At 31.6% G+C, this 20,432-nt stretch overlaps 1 protein-coding gene across 1 annotated transcript; it reads left to right on the forward strand.

Annotated features, from left to right (window-relative positions):
* The first annotated feature begins 930 nt into the window (after positions 1-930).
* On the forward strand, positions 931-6,990 carry LOC127709499 (fibrinogen C domain-containing protein 1-like). Its single transcript, XM_052215102.1, has 6 exons — positions 931-1,096; positions 2,125-2,199; positions 3,997-4,124; positions 4,742-4,838; positions 5,460-5,624; positions 6,703-6,990. Exons 1-6 carry the CDS (start codon positions 994-996, stop codon positions 6,951-6,953), a joined length of 819 nt encoding a protein of 272 aa, XP_052071062.1. The 5' UTR covers positions 931-993; the 3' UTR covers positions 6,954-6,990.
* The last annotated feature ends 13,442 nt before the right edge of the window (positions 6,991-20,432 follow it).

Raw genomic sequence — 20,432 nt, forward strand, 5'->3', positions numbered from 1 at the left:
AAACGTCCCGCGCCGAAATTTGTCGCGTCAGGCAAGCTCGGACAATTAACAGTTTATTCAATAAAAACACCCCTTTCCTAAGCGTAATTAAATTTGTTGATAATGCAGTTACATGTTGTAATTAAAGTCAAACAGAAAGATTTTTTTAGAATTATAGTATTCACATGCAAAGACAAAGAATGTTCAAAATGTATAGTGAATGTTTTATAACCATTTACAAAAAATAATTAAACATGTGTTGTATAAGTAGCTACATTTTTGTATCTCTTGTAACATTATGGGGGATTTGGGGGGTTGGGTTTGGGGGGAATACATTCCAATGAGACAGTATATTGCTATAATTTTTTTTTTTTAATTTTTATAAGTCAGCGTTCATTAACTTGTTACATAGACGTATTTATAGTATTCTATCATTGTGTAGTTGGATTGGTATAGATAATTCAAACATTGACCTTACTACATATAGCATTCAATTCGCTGAAAGTGGTGATAAACATTAATAATCAATCAATCTATTTAGCATATTTGCACTCTCTTACACTATTCTGAGCCGGTGAGGGTATAAAAACTAAAAATGGGTAAGCAACACAAGTTAAATAAATTTCGCGATTCTGCATGGCTATATTTCTTATGTCGACCATTCGTCTTAAGCTACTGGTGTTTAATTCAGTTAATGCATTGTATTCACGATAATCGCGTTGCATTCAGGGAATTCATTTTGTTTTAAACTGGTGTTGGATTCAAATATTTCATCGTTTTTAAGATACGGGTCTTTATCGTATTTAAATCAGTGAATTCAGAAACTAAAAAAAATTAGGTTTTCTTCAACGATATAGTTGCAACTGTATAACATGCAAAACATATCCAATCACGCAATATTGATATTAACAAACATCTGCCACACACGAAGCATATACTTTAGAAATGAAAAAGTAATGATTCTGCAGCGATTGTTCTGAGCAATAGTTTTCCTCCACCACATACGAAAGCATTATGATTTTTGCTGCACTGTTCACTGTGGTTTGCCTTTTTGGAAAGGCAAAGCTACACACTAATTCAAGTCGCCACCATTGCGTTGAGTCTTCGTGTCATACAGGTGAGGCTTATTCAGTATTTATCAGTTTATCATTTTAATAATGTGACTGTTCTTTGTTTTTAATTCTTTTGGTTCAAAGCAAAAACAATGCATACTGATATGTAGTTTGCTACATACATTTTTTGAACAATTAAACTGTATCTTTGTTTAGTGTATATATGTTCTAGCTGGTTAATGGGTTTTGAACATTTGACGACGCAAAAGAAATTTGAAAGTTTGACACTGAGTACGTCAATGATTTTGATTATGTGTATGGTCAACAGAACTTTGACGATGTTCTAAATTATTTCTAGTATATTAATTTGAAATTATGCAAAACAAGAAAATAGCAGGAACTCTATAACAAGCGAGCCTAGTATGTCGATAGAGAAAACGTCTGCTATGAATCGTTTTCAATCTATTAATAAGATCATAAATCATGCAACCACTCAAATTTTTTGAATAATATGACACAATAGGAAATACATTGTAGGAAACAATCGGTAAATTGAATCAGTCGACTTAACCCGTTTAAGATCAACCTTATACCTTGGCTGTTGGATTTTCGTTTGTTTTTTCAAAATTGTATTTACTAAAATTTTTTGTTTTTAAATGTATTTAACGTATATTTAAAAATAAAACATCGAAATCAAGTATACGCAAATATATCAAGGTATTGGAGACTTGAATATCGACCAACGTTTGCAGCAATATCGACGATAATTCATTATGCAATACACATTGATAGGTTTATGATACATACATAGTACGTATTGATTTTTACATATACCTTGTATGACATAACACAATTTATTTATCCTATTAATAGATTGAAAACAAATCAAAATTAGCGAAAAAATAGACTGGATTATTCTCACTATTGTTACTGTATTTTCTCACAATTTCAAAACTGTCTATTACATCAATTATGATTGATAAGTTAGAGCAGGCAGTAATACCAATGATTAATTATACTATTAATTTAACAATTATTTTGTTTATTTATCTGTAAATGCGAGTATTTATTTCTGTGTTTGTTTATCATACAGGCGTGTGTTTTTATGGAGAGGCTGCTGAGAGAATACTGGTATTGGCAAAGACTGATTGGGATCCAAAATGTCATAGTAAGAAAGTAATTTCTATATAAAACACGAATCAAGCGGAGTTGCTTGCTTAGAAATATAATTCAAAGGGATATTACAATTAAACAAAAGAAATTGCTATTTTAAGAGCAACTTTTCTTTGAACATTTGCATAATGTATACCGTTACTATTTATGAAATGGTTCATTAATGAAAATCAAAAACATGCATCTACGTGATCTATAGTTGTTAATTTCTGAGTCATTTGATCTCTAGCGGAGAGTTGTATCATTGGTAATCATACCACATCTTCTTTTATATCTAAATCAAATTCATATAAAGAACCTGCTCAAAGTTTTGATTTTTCTACGTATAAACCACTCTGCCTCGATCATAATCTCATTATGAAAAAAAAGAATATACCTAATTTAATGGGCATTTAAAAATCAGAATACGAATATATATGTTCAAACACTTTTAGGTCATTTTTCAGTAGCTACAAATAAAAGAACTATGTCAATTGGACCTGCTTTGATACGATAACTACACTTGCATTTTTACTAGATATCATTTTGGTTCGCTGTAGAGTATCCTGATATCGTCAAGTTATCGGAATTCCAATGTTGACTAACTGTGCATCACTTATTGCGGACCTGTTTCTGTATTGTTACGAGTTACAATTTATGACCCATCGTAACCACATCTGATATAAAAAAATTAATAACACTTTTAGATATTTGGATGCTTTATTGGCTCTCAATAATGACGACTTCATTATGTACACTAAAGAGATTTATCCAGCTGAACTGACTTTAAATCAAGCTAATACTAACAATGAACACTGTCCGTTCCTTTATTTTGATATCTATATCTTCAACGGGAAGCTTAATACTAAAATTTACGATAAAAGAGATCAATTTTCATTTCATATTGTTAATTATCCATTTTTAAATGGTGACGTTCCCTTGTCACCAACCTTATGGCATTTATATATCTCAACTTGTTCGAATCGCCCGTGTATGTAACAACGTATATATTTGATTTTCAACGAACGAAATCTCTGTATTACAGCAACATTATTACACCAGGGTTTTCGATATCACAAACATGTCAAAACATTTACTAAATTTTATCATCGGTACAAGGGCATCATTCGTAAATATAAATCAACATGCAGACATCTTATACGTTCAGGTATTTCAAATCTCATCTTTTATGGTAATATTCTATACAAAGCACAAAAATGTCGTCATTCACCTCAAAAGCTAACCAATCCTTTAAACAGACTTATTCAGAAGGGTTATAGTTACGATACTGTTGTCATTTCATTAAAGATAGCATATGTTGGTATTAATATTGATTCACTCATAGGGTCTTTGCATCGAAAATAAACATATTTATTCTAAAACCAGTCGTTGGCATGAAACGGGTTATGTTCTTCTCATATATTTTATGATGGTATGATACTTAACCCCTAACCGGAGGGATTGTGCTTAATTTTCATATGATGAAGACATAATCTTTCAATCAGTTTAATTGAGGTCTGGAGCTGACATGTCAGTAATTGCTAGTAGTACTTTGTTAATTTATAATGATCATTGTCATTTTGCTTAGTTTCTTCTGTTACTTATTCTAACATCGGACTCGGACTTCTTTTAAACTGAGTTTAACACTGCGCGTACTGCTGTGTGTTTGGCTTTATTCTGCTGATTGGTCGAGTTGTTGTCTCTTTGACACATTCCCCTTTTCTATTCTCAATTTTATGTCTAGGATTAAGTAATCCTTAATATATCGACCACATTAGTATTGTATAAGTCGTTTTGATTTTATACTTTCTAGGGGGACGACCACGTGACTGCAACGATATTCCAGATTGGTGTCCAAATGGTGTATATAAAGTTTACCCGAGACACTCAACTGGATTTGAAGTCTATTGCGAAATGAAAATAGATGGAGGACACTGGACAGTAAGCTTTTGATTATCTAATTAGACCGTACTGTTCGAAATAAACGTAGTTAATTTTTTCTTGTTTTGTTAAGATTTTTATTTTTTCATATTTGATTTTTTTTGTTAGTAGTTGAATCGTAAGGAATATACATTATATGCAACATGATTGAAGCAAAAATATAAAAAAAATAACTACAGTAGCTATTCACAAAGAATAACTTACGTTTATTTGTAAATAATTAGCTCTTTTGTTTTGTTTTGTTTTGTTTTGTTCTGTTTTGGGGTTTTTTCTTCGTTTTTTTTCCTTACTCGGGATAATAAGATATGAACCATTTAAAGGGAAAACAATGGCCTGATTAGTACTATAACAGCATAAAATCAAAATACAAGTACCAGTGCAAACAGCAAATTACAACAACCAACGATTAATAGGCTTTTGACTTGGTACTAGCACTTAGAATGTGGCCGGGTAAAACTTTTTAATAGGCGCAAAACCCGCCGTCTGATAAAACGTTCGGATAGATGGGATTATTATTATTATACTTGATCGTATCAAAAAATAAACAAATGTTTTAACAACCAATTTTATTAAAATAAAAACAAATATATAAGAAAAATACTCAAAAATTATATCAGGTTTTCCAAAGACGAGAAAATGGGTATGTTGATTTCCTTCGAGGATGGAATGACTACAAACATGGTTTTGGATACCTCAAACATGAATTCTGGCTCGGTAAGCTTTTCTTAATATCATTCCCAAAATTGATAAAATTTTATATTTTTTCAGTTTTAAATAAAGACACGCTTTGATTGAAATGGAGTTAATCGGTTGTTGTCGCGATTAAATTAAAGTCAAACCCATTTTACTTAAATTGATAGCTACATATAGATAACTACGGAATGCTGTGAAAAGAATTGTACGCTTTCAAAACATATAAATATTTCGAATTTGTTTTGCAGTTATGCATATCATGTATTTTTTTTTTATTATACTTTTGTAAAAATCACAATAACCTTAAGCTTTTCCAAAATAAACGTACCGATAATGTTTTGTATTTTTGAGCTACACTTTTGGAAGAAATCAAATTAAAACGTTTCAATAAAATGTACAATACTTCAAGAAAGCAATTTTTTTGGATATAGATGATCGTCCTATATTTTGATTGATTTTACTATTATAATACATGATGTGTTATAGTATTCTCTGATTTTATTGATATTTGCAACTTGTTTAATTTTTTTCCACTTCAATCCATTTCAAGTCTTAGGAATAATAAGCCCCACAAATTATCAGTGTAGGAATTTAAATATGAGAATAATCACATAACATTTGAATGAAGTTTATTTTTTACAGGAAATACAAAGATGCATTTTCTCACATCCCATGGACAGTACGAAATGAGAATAGACCTAACAGACTTTGAGGGAAACCACGCATTTGCAAAATATAAAGATTTCAAAATAGGTGCTGAAAGTTCAAAGTTCAAACTGACTGCAAATGGATACTACGGCACTGCAGGTACTTTCTTTGGATTCCAAAATAAAAAAAATTATTATCAATTTAAACATACAATCTGATAATCAAACCATTTGGTTTGACCATTGAATAAATGACCCTTTGGCACTGTAAGGAGTACGACTTTGGGCCGATAATCGTCCCTGTAGCACAGCACTTGTTAAGTATTATACACTACCAGAAAAAAATGAAACTACAGTTATGAATATATTTTTGAGGGGTTAAATATTTAATGAACAAACGAATACAAAAAGGATTTTTATGTAATGTTTGTGGGTTAATTTGTCAGGAGCAATCCTTATGAATAATTCACTTTAATATAATTTTCTTCATTAACTGTCAGTTGCAAATCATGTCAACTTGGTAAATTATTTTTATTGTGTAAGATTATTTTAGCGAATGATTAAAAGTTGCCATGTTTTTTTTTTTTCCTTTTTATTATCGGTTACAAAATACAAATGTAGTCTATTGAAAACGGTGTATTAAAAACTGCAATAAAACATTACCGCAAGCGCTTCTTACCAAGCACAGTATTAAGAAAAAAAGTAAGTTAAGAATTGTTGATTGATACGTTATCAAGTCTATGGAAAAGGTGTTGTCATATATACTTGTATAACATTCTATTGCTTTTCTATCAGTTGCGACGATCAAAATAGAAATAATGGACGCCAGAAACAATGACGTCATAGTTTATTACTTTCAATTTGATAGTTAAAAGACAATACAACAGATTATTCCACTGAATGTACATATTGATAGCTTATCAATATTTGATTGGTTGAGACTATCCCACGTGACATTGAACAAAAACTTCATATTCCCCTCTGTTCATCATATTTCCCTCTGAAGATCAGGATTTTCTTGTGCGACGTCACGCGCGTACGTTTTGACCGTTTTTTTAAATAGCGATAGTAAAGTCAGGGTTACAATCTGCCCTATTACCCCCTCAGCTATGTGTTATTCATATAATGAAAGACCTCTCGCTAGAACACAGATGCTTAATTTCCGTGTATATAAAAAAATAAGGAGATGCGGTACAGATGTATGTTCTTTCATTGGTATTTTTATAATCTGTTTATAGGTAACAGTTTGGAACACCATAATGGCATTAGTTTTTCTACCAGAGACAACGATAACGATAATGCTTCGAGTGGAAATTGTTCGACTTGGTTCCCTGGGGGATGGTGGTATAACAGGTGCATGACGGCTAACCTGAATGGCGTTTATTTCATCAGAACACCAGCCATGGAACACCGCGGTGTTTACTGGCGAACTTGGAAAGGAATAAACTACTCACTGAAAATCTCGGTGATGATGCTGCGAAGATTATAATTAACTGCATTTGATTAAAGTATCTAATGTAACTATAGTTCATTTGCTTTTTCGTTATTATTTAAGGAATCGATTGTTAAATAAAGAGCTCCCTGGACATTGTTTGGCTGATGCAGTGGACTGATCAATTCTTGTCATTTTTTTTTGGTTTCTAATTATTAAAAATGAAAAAGAGTCAAACTTGTATATGCGTAAAAGAATGTTGAAACTAGTGTATCATTTGGAAAGGACAAGAACTGATACAAATAAATGAAAATAGAATATTGTTGTGAAAAGGGGAAAAAAAAACAGAGCTAAATAACTTCGGTTTATGATTGATAAATACAAATATATTGACTCCTGAGCTAGAATCTTGATTTTTGTCTCTTAATGTCGAATTTTCATTTCTAAGAAGAGGGGCTTTTTTCTTAATATATATATATATGAGGTTCATGTAATGGTCTACTTGTAGCTGTAACTTTATTGTCAATATAGATGTCATATCTCATCTTTTCTTGGTCTGATTTTAAGTGACAAGAATTTCCTTTGTCCCTCTGTATGATTTGGTACCTACTGATCCCGATTACATGGAGAGGGTGTAAGTGCTCAAAGAACTGGTTATCCAAAATAAAGATTTGTTTAATTATGATCAGCACGAGCAATTCTAACATCAATGTCTAAAATGTAAACAACTGTCAATATCTATGCCTACTAAATTAACGGAGAGTTGCAGTTGATAAATCAAATCCCAAACACTGACTAGTGTCTTTACTTTAAAATGTCGCAGAGTACAATCAGTGTTGTAGAACGTGCATCCATCCACAAAACTGGTTGGACACCAAATTAGAATGTGTCTATTCAAAGATATCTAACCATGTCAGTAGTAGTCTCGATTTCTTTTCATGCTCCGAGAAATTTTTTTTAGGAGCATAATATAGTCGTTGCTGTGTCCGTCAGAACAGAATTGTTTCCTTGTAAATTCTTGAATGACTCAATTGATCGGATTGCGGATTTGGTGGTAGGACTTAATGTTCAGAAAAATAAATATTTCAGTCTCAGTTTATGTTTATGTGCCTGCCCAATAACATTGAATATGTTTGGGAAAAGAGTGTGGTATGATCTTTAATGACGCAACTATCCACCAGATATGTACACGAATATAAAACAAATAACTGAATAATAATACACCAGAAGGAGATGTGGTTTGATTGTCAATCAGACATCTATCCAAACGAACAACAAATACAACAGCTGAACCAAAAACGACAACAGATAAAAAAAAATAAAAAGACTGAACCGATAACGAGAACAGCCGTATACTCAAAACGATAACAGATGAACCAATAACAACAACCGCTGAACGAATATCATTTACCGCTAAACCAAATCGACAACAGATGAACCAATAACAACTACCACTGAACCAATAACGACAACAGATGAACCAATCACGAAACAGTTAAACCAATTACGCAACAGTTAAACCAATAACAACTGCTGCTGAATCAAGAACAACAACAGTTGAACCAATAACTAAATCAAAACAAACAACTTCACCTGAACAAACAACTTTAGCTGAACCAAGGACAACCACTAAGGGTCAACACGGCCATTGCAACAAGAAAAAACACAGACATCCTTTATTTCGTCATATAAGAAAACATGGCAAATAACAAATAAAATACCAAAGTCTAGAACATAAATAAAAATCAGTTGATCTAATAATGTGTTTGTATTGCATTCATTAGATTTTAAGAGTAATCTTTATCAATTATAGATTAATAGTCGATCCAGACTTTCACCATCCCCCCCCCCCCTTTTCCTCTCCCACCAATAATGTACATGAACATACCACTTAAACAATATGGTGTGTTCTAGTCGCTGTTTAAATCAAAAACATAGAACTGAAAGACAAAATAAAGTGAATATCTAATAGCGATTTCAGTGCATACGACTTTGTGCTTTGAATACACATTGTCGCGCAAAATACAAACATTTCTCGCGAGCATCTCGACAGAAATTTATAGACGCAAGCTCGCCAGGATTTGTTACTCCTTTTCACTGTAAGGAGTTCCTTCTCTTAAATAGTATATGATTTAAATTACATATCTTTAAAATTAAAAAAATACCAAAACATTGATTTTCAATAATGCTAATAATGAATTAGATTGTACAATACAACCAGTACAATAGATTTAAATTCCATGTTTAACAGCCAAGAATGATACCTTTATAACCTAATAAACTACAGATCATATGTCCACGCTTTGCTTACAAGGATCCGAGAATGATCCATAAGGCTCTCTGTTTTAAGTATCTTTCAGAATCCTCTTGTTTTGCTTATACATACCTTCAAAAATTTGTAGGCATGAATTTCATTGGCTTTGGTAGAAAATACCAGAACAGAAAATAGATTTGATTTAGAAATACAAAAATGTCATATTTTTAGTACACCTATGATAAGAAATTTATCATTGACAGAAAATGCATTTGTAGGTGATTAAATGAAAATGTGTAGGATTTATGAGTTTAAACATCAATGATTAACTTGATAAACACAATTTAGAGATTAAAATATATACAATATGTATAAGACAGGCGTTTGCGTAATTTATGTGTGTAGTGTCAGGGTAACATCTTTCAGGGGATTTTTTTCCTGTTTTCTGATTGCCTTAAAATCTGCAGCATGAACTATTTTAGAATGTTTATGATAACTCTAACTAACAATCACAGTTTTTTTCTTATTTTATGTATCATTTTTTCTACAAACTAAATTCAATAGGCATGTATACACGAAATGCATGTCTATCCTGTTTCAGATACTAGACCAACCGTTAAATAGTTTTTTCTATGAATATCGAACTATAAATTGATGATTTTCAAAAGCACACAGCATCCTAGAATTTGATCACGGCACGCGTCTTGCATAACAGTGTAGAGAAAAGAAAATTTAAGTGAGAAAACTAAGTGCGTACCCTTTTATCCCGTCTTCGTGTTACAATCAGATTATTAATGACAATATTATACTTGTAAAAAGTGTAGTTACGTGTTTGAAATCAAGATCACAGAAGAACACATTATCACAGAGTAAGTTATTGAACATCAGCATTCATAAAAAAAGCATTTTGGATGCCCTGTTATGACTATCCTGTTACTATGGCTGCAGTAACATAATAAACAATATTTTACTGAAAAGTCATCAAAAAGTATATACTTACAAATTTATTTACACATAATAAAATGTTTGGTCTTTTGAACTTAATTAAAGGTTACAGAGTCTTTATCTTCGCAAGTTAGAACACAAAAGATCCAATACTGCTATCGGTGATCATCGGTAACAGAATAGAATTTAATATATATGATCATACATTCCTGTTACCAAAAACAAAGTGACAAATATAAAACAATGTACGAGGGAAAAACTTATTGCTGGGTTTATTAGAAAGAGAAATAAAACGAACAATCGTAGAAATTGTTAGATTGTTAGACTTACTTTGATAGTTGAAATAACCAATTTTTAATGGAAATGTTTCGGTACAACATGAAAAATTGACAAGCAATCTATCACCACACAGAATATATATCGACAAAACCACATTATTGGCCATGAAAAACAATCTTAACATTTTTCTCAATACCTTTTTTTAATAGTTGAATGGTAAAAGGAGAGACAAAACAATGCACCATCTTTCAAAAAATGTTTCAATTCATTCCAGTTTGACATTATTAAGATTGCAATTTTTTATATGCTATTCCAATAGTATTGTTTGCCTTGTTTTGCTTATAAAGGAGAGCCCGTGGGGGTCATCATTTCTGTATTCTGTAATTGTTTATGCCATTTCTTCTATTCAGTAAAAATATGCTTATTCTGTAAAATTCTTGTGTTCGGGTCCTGCATATGCAAATTTCCTGTTCTATCATAATTTTTACATGATTTGTATTCTTATTGTCTGTTTCAACCTCTAGTAGATTGGTATTATTGACGAATAATGGTTACTTGCGTGTACTCTACGAATTGTGCCTTGAATAGAGCTAACGTTCAATTCGACTGCAAAGGGACATTCAAAAATATCATGGCAAAAAACGAAAAACGAACAAAAGACAAACAGTACACAAAACACAGAAAAGAAAACTAAAGACTGAATAACACGAACCCCACCAAAACAGTCGGTGATCTCATTTGCTCCAGAAGGGTAAGTACATCCTGCTCCACATATGGCACCCGTCTTGTTGCTAATGTAAGTACAAACGCGTTGATAAGTCTAATTTGTGTAGATGTTTACATCCTTGCCATTTGGTCTCATTTGCAATCCTATTGAAACCTGATTCTTTTGTCATAGGCGTACTGAGATGGCTTGTGTTATTTTGTAACAGATTTAAAAATATTTTCTGTAAATGATAAACATTTTGTGATGCGGAATATTAGTTACCTTTTTTTGCATGAAATCATTTTAATTCTAGAATATGAAGTGATAACCCTTGTAACAGTATATTGTATTTTTTTCCCAGTGTTATAAATATAAGCACTTGTATCGGGCTTATCAATGGCGTTATCTTTTTTCAATGGAACTCTCGAAATTGATAAACCGAATAAGAAAATTGAAAGAAGAAACACTTTTTATATTTTATGCGTCCGAAGGTCTTTTCTGGATGAACTTCACCAAGAACGCACAAAGCCAAATATTTGAAAGGACGTAGAAGAACCGAAGCAATTGAAGGCCTATATTACCCAAAGTATCATAAAAATATTAGCCAAATCTATCTAAGGACAACTTTTCCGGAGGCAGTTCAAACCTTAGTTTCACGATAACTTTTAAATTTATAAACGGACAATTTAAAGGCATTGTAGCATGAATTTGCAATACACAGGTACAACAAAGATATTCATACAGACATGTCTTTCAAAACACGTGATAGAACACTAACACTTTTTCCCCTATGGAAAGGTTCTGTTACTATGAGGCAATACAAAATCATATTATACGGATAAAGACAGAACATATCATGACCATAGCAACAAATACTAAAGGACAGCGACAGTCCACGAAAAACTTACTACGAAACTATTATTAAGAAAAAGCGAAAAAAAAACTACAACATACAACGGGTGCGGGAATTTCTCGCTGCATTGAAGACCTGTTGGTGACCTTCTGCTGTTGTCTGTTCTGTGGTCGGGTTGTTGTCTCTTTGACACATTCCCCATTTCCATTCTCAATTTTAATGATAAAGCATATATTAATCTGTTGAGCGTTACAAGGTATGCATTATAGAAAACAAGCGCTAGCAGGTATGCATTATAGAACATGTGCTGTTGTGACGATGGATGAGTTCAGCCGTTATCAATTGATCTTAATAGTTTGTTCTCGTGTTGGTTGGACAATGGCAAAGATGTTATACCCTGTAGCATTCTGTAAAAAGTAAAATAACAAAAATACTGAACTCCAAGAAAAATTTAAAACGGAATTAGTAAGTGCACGTCCCAAGACAGGAGCCTGTAATCCAGTGGTTTTTGTTTGCTGTTGTATATCATATATATTATTGGTTTAATGTGTCTTACATACATCACGCTGTCAGGTTTCTTGTTTGAAAAGTTAAACATCCGCCATGTCGGGGCTTTTTATAGCTTTCTATGCGGTATGGAGTTTTGCTCATTTTGAAGGCCGTACGGCGACCTATAGTTTCTAACTTCGACGTCATTTGGTCTCTGGTTGAAAAAGAGAGGCGATCGATAACAAAGAGAAAGTTGTCTCATTGACACTCATACCACTTCCTCTTATTTTTATAAATCATTTTTTTAGAGATATCGCAGTAGTTTTTACGTCTGGTATCAATTCTAATACTACAGTGATCGTTTGAATTTAACAACGTGAGATCGTCATAAACTTACATTAGACCAACAACGTTATGCCCTTTGTACCTTTCTTCCTCTGTTCACCTACACAAAACAAACTGTAATCATTCAATTGCATTTTTTTTAAATATTGAACACATCTCTTTACGCATTGCATTTTTTAGTAATGAAATTAAGCGCAAATTTATGCCTAATTTTCAGAACTGTTTTTAATAGAACCGTTTAGGGTATCATTGCACCTCTTTGCAAAAGGAAGTGTTGTATGTCCATTACGTAGAGGGAAACATTGTTTTTTCATAACGTGGAAAAAAAGGGTATAAAACAATATCGTGGTTTATATTTTATTTTGGACAAAAATCCATAACATATTCTATTCTATTTACTGCTTCTTTGTTTATGTCCAGTGGCAAATGTTACAGTCAACTCGGCTTTGTACACTATGACGATGGTAATTTAATTTCTGAATGATATTCTGTTTCATTTAATAAAAGGAAGTACAAGAAGGAACCCAGAAATGTTGGTATTTGTGCGTATTGTTCCGATCTGATAATAGAAAGATATATTTTTTTAACGGAGGTCCATTTTGGACCCATCTTAAAATACGTTTTGACTTCTACATATGTATGCACACGATGTTTCATCATGAAGTTTGATACAGCTATCTTACATGTTGTCAAAAAGTACGATCGAACATAAAGGGAGCATGTATTACATTCCCACAATAAAACTAAGAGTCAATGTTTTATCCTGTAAAACGGCATTTTTTTCTGAATCATATGATATATATTTAAAATTTTGAACATATTGCATATCAAACACACCTTTAATTTCTGAAAATTAGGAAGAATAGTTTGAAATACAGTAACGTCCGCTATGTTGCTTATGTCAATCACGATTACACACAAATATGCGCGGTAATTGTTCAAGCCAATGTTTTAACAATTAACATGGTACGGAAAAAATTATGAAAAAACAATTCTGGGAAACGAAAAAAAAAAGGATTCTGTGATGAAGTTTTTTCCGTTAATTTAAAGGATAAATGTGAACAAAATCGATAGCAATCGCATGAAATAAATGTGAAACGGAAAAAAAAACTATACCCCTTCTGTAAGTTAAATGGTCCTTATCTTAGTATTCCCAAAATGATTTAATGGTCTGTTTTCCACACTTAATGATAGTTGCACAACTGATTTGGTCTCAGTCTTTTAAACGTCGTAAATTGGTTAAAAACCATCTTATAATTGTAGACCGATCAGTTAGGAGATGTTAACACGAGCGAACATGTGAAATCCTGTGACACTTTAAGCGACCGATTAACACACACACACACACACACAGAGCTATGGTTTAGATACTAGTACTTAGATATAAGATAAATGTCCACTAGACAACAGCCAGCAAACAAAGATATGGTCGTCAACATCAAGTCAAATAGAGTTTTAAAGATATGAACGTTATATAGTCCACATTGTATAGCAAGCTTTAAGTAAAAACGACAACATAGCAACTATTTATACTGGGAAAAAAACGGAAAATTTAGGTTTTGTGAAATATTAAACAGTATCTGTCTCTTTCTCTGATTTAGTTGTGAATATAATACACCAAATCGGAGATCCAGAATAGAATGCTAGGAATATGTCAAGAAGAGACACATCAGGTGATCCTATCTCCTTAATCGGCCCATGAGCTCTAACTATAGATCATCTAAGATAGATCTGTTTTTTTTCCTTCTAGCTATAAAACAAGGTTTAATCCACAATTTTCTACATGAGGAAATGCCTGTACCAAGTCAGGAATATGACAGTTGTTTTCCATTCGTTTGATGTGTTTGAGCTTTTGATTTTGCCGTTTGATAAAGGGCTTTCCGTTTTGAATTTTCCTTGGAGTTCGGTATTATTGTTATTTTACTTTTTACATACATCTTTTAACACCTGAATGTATATCAGGAACACGCGTGTACTATATTGCAATATGTAAAAGATGAAAGTGGCAGCATCCGTTTTGTCCAGTCCTAAATGTTCCTACGCTGATTTGTATGAGTAATTGTACATTATTGTTGATTAACATTGTTCGAAGAATTCTTCCTCAATTGTGTAAACATTTGTTTACGTGCACTCTCGGAAATCATTGTTTATCATATCGATTTAAAAATGAAGTATCAAGTGATCTTTTTACTTATTTGTGGAATAAGAAGTTCCTATCAAATATATGATATATATAATAATACTTGTTTTGATACAATTACAAGGTAAGTGTTTATAATTTTAAGAGGCTTTTTTATTCGACATTCAGTTAGTCGTGTTAGTACAAATACTTAGCTATGCAATTATTATATCACGTAGTACTTGGTAAATATTTGACAATTCAAAAAGTGATAAAACATAGTACAAATAACCACTCGATGGGTAAGGATATTATATGTAGAGTTAAATAAGCTTTCACAATGGTATTTGCAATACCATGTAAAGTAATTATAAAAATAACATGATCAGGCAAATGAGAACATATCCAAATGTTGTTACCAGACATTATGTTTAATTACAAGGACAACAAATTAATAGATCAATCAAAACAAGAGAATAAAAATCTAACTTCACATTGTTGATATATAAAATAACCCCTCAACAAATGCTCGTCATATAATTAACACTATCTGCGAACACTGTCGACAATTTGAACACGTGTGGAAATAATTTGACAATGATAACTAATAAGGAGTCTAATGGTGGCTCTCCTAGCATGTATCCTCGTTGTTTTTTTTTTTGCGAATACACAACCAACGTCGGCCTATATTTGTGTAATTCTTCCATTGACTAATGACGATCAAAATGGTTATCTTCTGTCGTTGCCATTGTCCCTTTATTAAAAGAAATCAACATTGCCTGGACGAAATGAACTGTGATTTAATGATATGCATGTGTATTTGAATAGTATCACCCATTATTAAAATTAAAAGTACGCCAGGTGCAAGTTTTAATTCATACACCTTCATCATTTAATATTTAGGTTTATATCAAGCTGGTCAAACGTACGTACAATAACATAATTATATTGCAATCATTTGGTTGGAGCGGGCAAATTCTGTTTACCATTTGTGTTATTCAACTTGGAAGTGTCGAAATTAGTTTTGTGATGTCACTTTGACGTCATGAACATGTCAAAATTAAAGTATAATTACCATTTCATGAAAGATTGTTGTAAAATGCAACATGCTCAACATCTTTGTACCAGGCATCGTGAATTTGGGTATAATGAAGGCGTATACATTATAACCAACGAAGAAATTAAAACGAGGGTATTTTTTTCCGTTTTAACAATTTCGTTATAAAAGGAAATCATTTATATATGCAGTGAAAGGTTAAACGTATTAGGCAAATTAAAAAAATATAAAAATTGATTTCTGGCTAACAGCGTTTATATTCTTGAAAAAAACTATTTAAGATACATAATGTGCGCGCTTCGAAATCATTTCGATAAAAATCTTACAAGGACAGTCTTTAAAGCAGTAAAATAAGGCGACAATAGATTATCGATATTCAACTATCGTATATCAATACGAAATAGACACGGTAACAAACAGACACTGAAGGAATCGCATGAACTCAAAAAGACGGGGACCTGGTAAATCGTGGTTCACCAAGTTTGTCACTATTCTGTAAGGGATGAAAATAAATTTCATATTCTTATTTAAAGCATTTGTTGTAAACCTACAATTGAATAATGACACGAACAAGGTTTTTCATGTTGCCTTTTAAAAAAAAATAATCGACATAACTTTTGCAAAAACAACTGTGTTTTAACGAGAAATTTTTAAAATTTCATTTACTGATAATTACAAAAGGACATTAGATACATGTACATGGCGATGTTGTATAAGTATACAAATTTAGCATGATTTAAAATCTTTATATTCATTCGTATTGAAACGTGATAAAACGCAAGAAAAGATGTACAACATTCAAGTTAAGGGTTGAGAAATTATCATTTAGATTTATCGAACAATAAAATATTTTCCGAGTTCATTTTTTTGTATGTTAATGTGCAAGATGTTCAACCGTACCTATCACAATTAACAATTATACACATCACTATATGTCGATGCAGAATATGTAACAAAGGATTTTTTTTAAATCCCAACAAAACACACATACTTTGATATATGTAAAATCAATTCACACATGAGGTGGACAAAATTCTTTTTGCTTCTTATTTAAAGCTTATTTTTTAAAAATCAGCTATATTGTCTACGGCTTTAATGTTTTAAGCTTTTATTTGTGGAAAAACACACCAAGGGGTGTCATGATTGTTCTTTGTGGCAATCAGAACACCCTAAGGTGTGTTAATCGACAAGGAAACCCTTAAAATATACATTATCTGATTTATAAACCGTAACAAAAATGTTATTTTCTGCAAAGATTTGCCGGAAATTGTATCTCATTTTATCGATCACATTAAACATGTTAAAGTGGATATTCTTTTCTCGTGTGTTTAGGTATAACAATGAATAATGGCTCAATCAACAGGTGAAATAAACTCACTACTCTAGATAAAATCGTTACTTATCACTGACCAGTTAAATTAAAATTTTACTGTTACTACATGAAGCAAGAACAAAACAATTGTTCGGTATATGAAAAATACGAGTCACTTGGTATGTATGTTATGATGATATTAGATTATAAAAGGAGTACTTTGGTTGTTTTTTTTTCATGGTGTCATGACATTTATACCGCAAAAAGCAAATTATGTTTTCAATAGTTTAAACAGAACTTATTCAGAATAAAAGTTTTCTCTATCTTGCCTGGTAATACATTTTTTTCTGAACAAATTGAGAATAGAGATAGAATATCTTATAGTTTTATCTCACATACTGTCCCTTTTTTGATGTACTGAATTAACAGAACTTCCCGTTATTTGTGATGCACTCTGCGTTTGAGACGTTTTCTGGTACTAGTTTTCTATCGAATAAACGGACGATAGGATTGTTTTCAGCTTAAGGATGATAAACAAATCAAGTTCCAATTGTTTCAGAGGAAGTTTTAGAGAATGATTATAACCCTTAATCAATGGATTTTGATTGGTATGATATATATATACAAAGGCAATACATGTGGAATTTGTTATGTCTTATTACAGTTCAGGAATTACATTCTTTGGTCAATTAATAAATTTTTGAACATTTTAGGCGTCGTGACGTATGCTGCTATAACTACGAATGGACCGACGGAGTGTGCAAAGGTATGTTTTGTTTAAATTATTTCTACACTGGTATCATGCATTTGCAATCTGCCCATCAGTATGATCATCTTAACTTGAAACAATGTCATGGATATATTATCAGCGAATAAATACTTTCATGGATTTTTTTTAAAAGGAATAAGTTTGCAAGATTGCAATTAAAAAATAGAATTTGAAGACAATCATGCAACACCAAGCTTTAAAGGAAATTAAAGTACAATCAGACAGTTGCAATTGCTATTGTTTTCAATTACCACACATGGATTGGGTACTTGAAAAAGGTAATGGTAAAAAGTAAAATCACAAAAGAACTGAACTCCGAGGAAAATTCAAAAAGGAAAGTCCCCAATCAAATGGCAAAATCAAAAGTTCAAACACATCAAACGAATGGATAACAACTGTCATATTCCTGACTTGGTACAGGCATTTTCTTATGTAGAAAATGGTGGATTGAACCTGGTTTTAAAGCTAGCTAAACCTCTCACTTGTATGACAGTCACATCAAATTCCATTATATTGACAACGATGTGTGAACAAAACAAACAAAAATAATAGGTAAAAATGTCACAAATAATTGAACTTAATTAATTACAATCCCCCATGTATTTAACTCGTCCTGAACATAAATGAAATATTTGCCACTGGAGGTAAGCAACCAACTATCTATCAATCAGTCCATCTATTTAAGTATAATTGTAATTGAACCATTTTGTAATTCATTTAACTTCATTCGGGAAAAAGAGTGTAATTCCAATTACATTTCAATAAACCAATTGTTTATTATACTAAAACAATCAATAATACATACAAAAATATATTCTGATATGTCAGGTAGATTTTCTCAATCTGAATAAAAATGGAAATAGCATTATTATATTAAAACAGCAATTTCTGAAAATAATGAGATAAAATAAATATTATGTATTTCTAGCATAAAACTGTTAACCATGTTAACCTAACTCATGAACACTTTATAGTCACATACTCGACTTTTTAATTTTAAGTCAGTTCATTTCTTTTTACATTGTTTATCTTAAGAAATTTCAACAACTGATGTCTTAAAATTTTTGGTACTATAGAGGATAATCAAATCATTGATTACCATTTTAATCCTCTTCACAGTCTAAATCTCAAGCATAATATTGAGACTTGCAAACCCCTTGACACTCAGGTGGTGTGCATTTTCATTGATTGTAATCAATGGGTGTTTTTATCTATTGAATTATGAATTGACCAAAAAATTTGTATTTTGTTCATGAAATGTAAATAATGACATTTATCCGGATATTCACAACTTTAGTGTTAAAAAATTCTGAAACAGGAAACATTTAAGCAAAGTGCTTACACTAAATGATGAAAAGGTCAATCAAGAGCAATTCTACAGTATATGATAATACATTGTATCTCAAACCTAGATGTTAGTTTGTCAGAGATTGGGTCAACTACATTAACATATAATTAATGTTTTTGCAATTACTTTGCACAAAATGCTCAATGAAATTAAAGTTGCACCATTTTAACAACGTTATTACATGTTATAAAATTACACTTTGAGTCGTGCGCACTTACATGGTTATAACATACCTGTATATCTTATTTCAAAATACGTCATGTAGGACAAATAACGAAATTTACAACACAAATAAATTAGATTTTAACAAATGAAGAATCTTTGTTCGACATGGACCCTTAGTTCTAAATTATTTTTGAATATATAAAATATCATATAAAAAAAAAACAAAATGAAATATATGCTATAAGCACCGATCTGAGGAGCATAGCCCTTTCCAATTGATGTTCACAGTTTGTACTTATGGTGTGTCGTTCACCACTGTCCAAGAGTAGTGAAAGATTTTAGCACTCCCACACATGTTGAACTCTGTGATGTTCTTGTTGTGCCTGTCCTAAACAAGAAAACTTTGGTCCAGTAGTTTTCATAGGGAACTGTTTGTAGTATTTGTTATTCGTTCATTGTTGGTATATATATATTAGGCCATTTGTTCTCCCTTTACATACATTGTGCCAAAATGTTGTACTACGCTACGTTCTTGTTGTGTCTAACATAAACAAGAATTTGTTAGTACAGTGGTTTTCGTTGAAAACTGTCTGTTATCTTTGTTTTTCATTCATTGTTGGTGTATAGATCAGGCCGTTTGTTTTCCCTTGAAGATAAATTGTGCCAAAATTGTCAAACCGGTGACTATTATAGCTTATGTTGTGGTATGGGTTCTGCCAATTGTTGAATTGGCTAAGTTTACCTGTCAATGTTCAAATCTTTTTCCTTATGTCTTGATAGATGGATAGTTGTTTTATTGTCAGTATGCCACATCTCCGTATCTATATATATATATATTTTTTCTATACCATTGATCAAATGAAATGGGGTATCAATTCATAACACAAATAACTAC

Source organism: Mytilus californianus, unplaced genomic scaffold, assembly GCF_021869535.1.
Source record: "Mytilus californianus isolate M0D057914Y unplaced genomic scaffold, xbMytCali1.0.p SCAF_7, whole genome shotgun sequence".
Classification (NCBI taxonomy): Eukaryota; Metazoa; Mollusca; class Bivalvia; order Mytilida; family Mytilidae; genus Mytilus; species Mytilus californianus.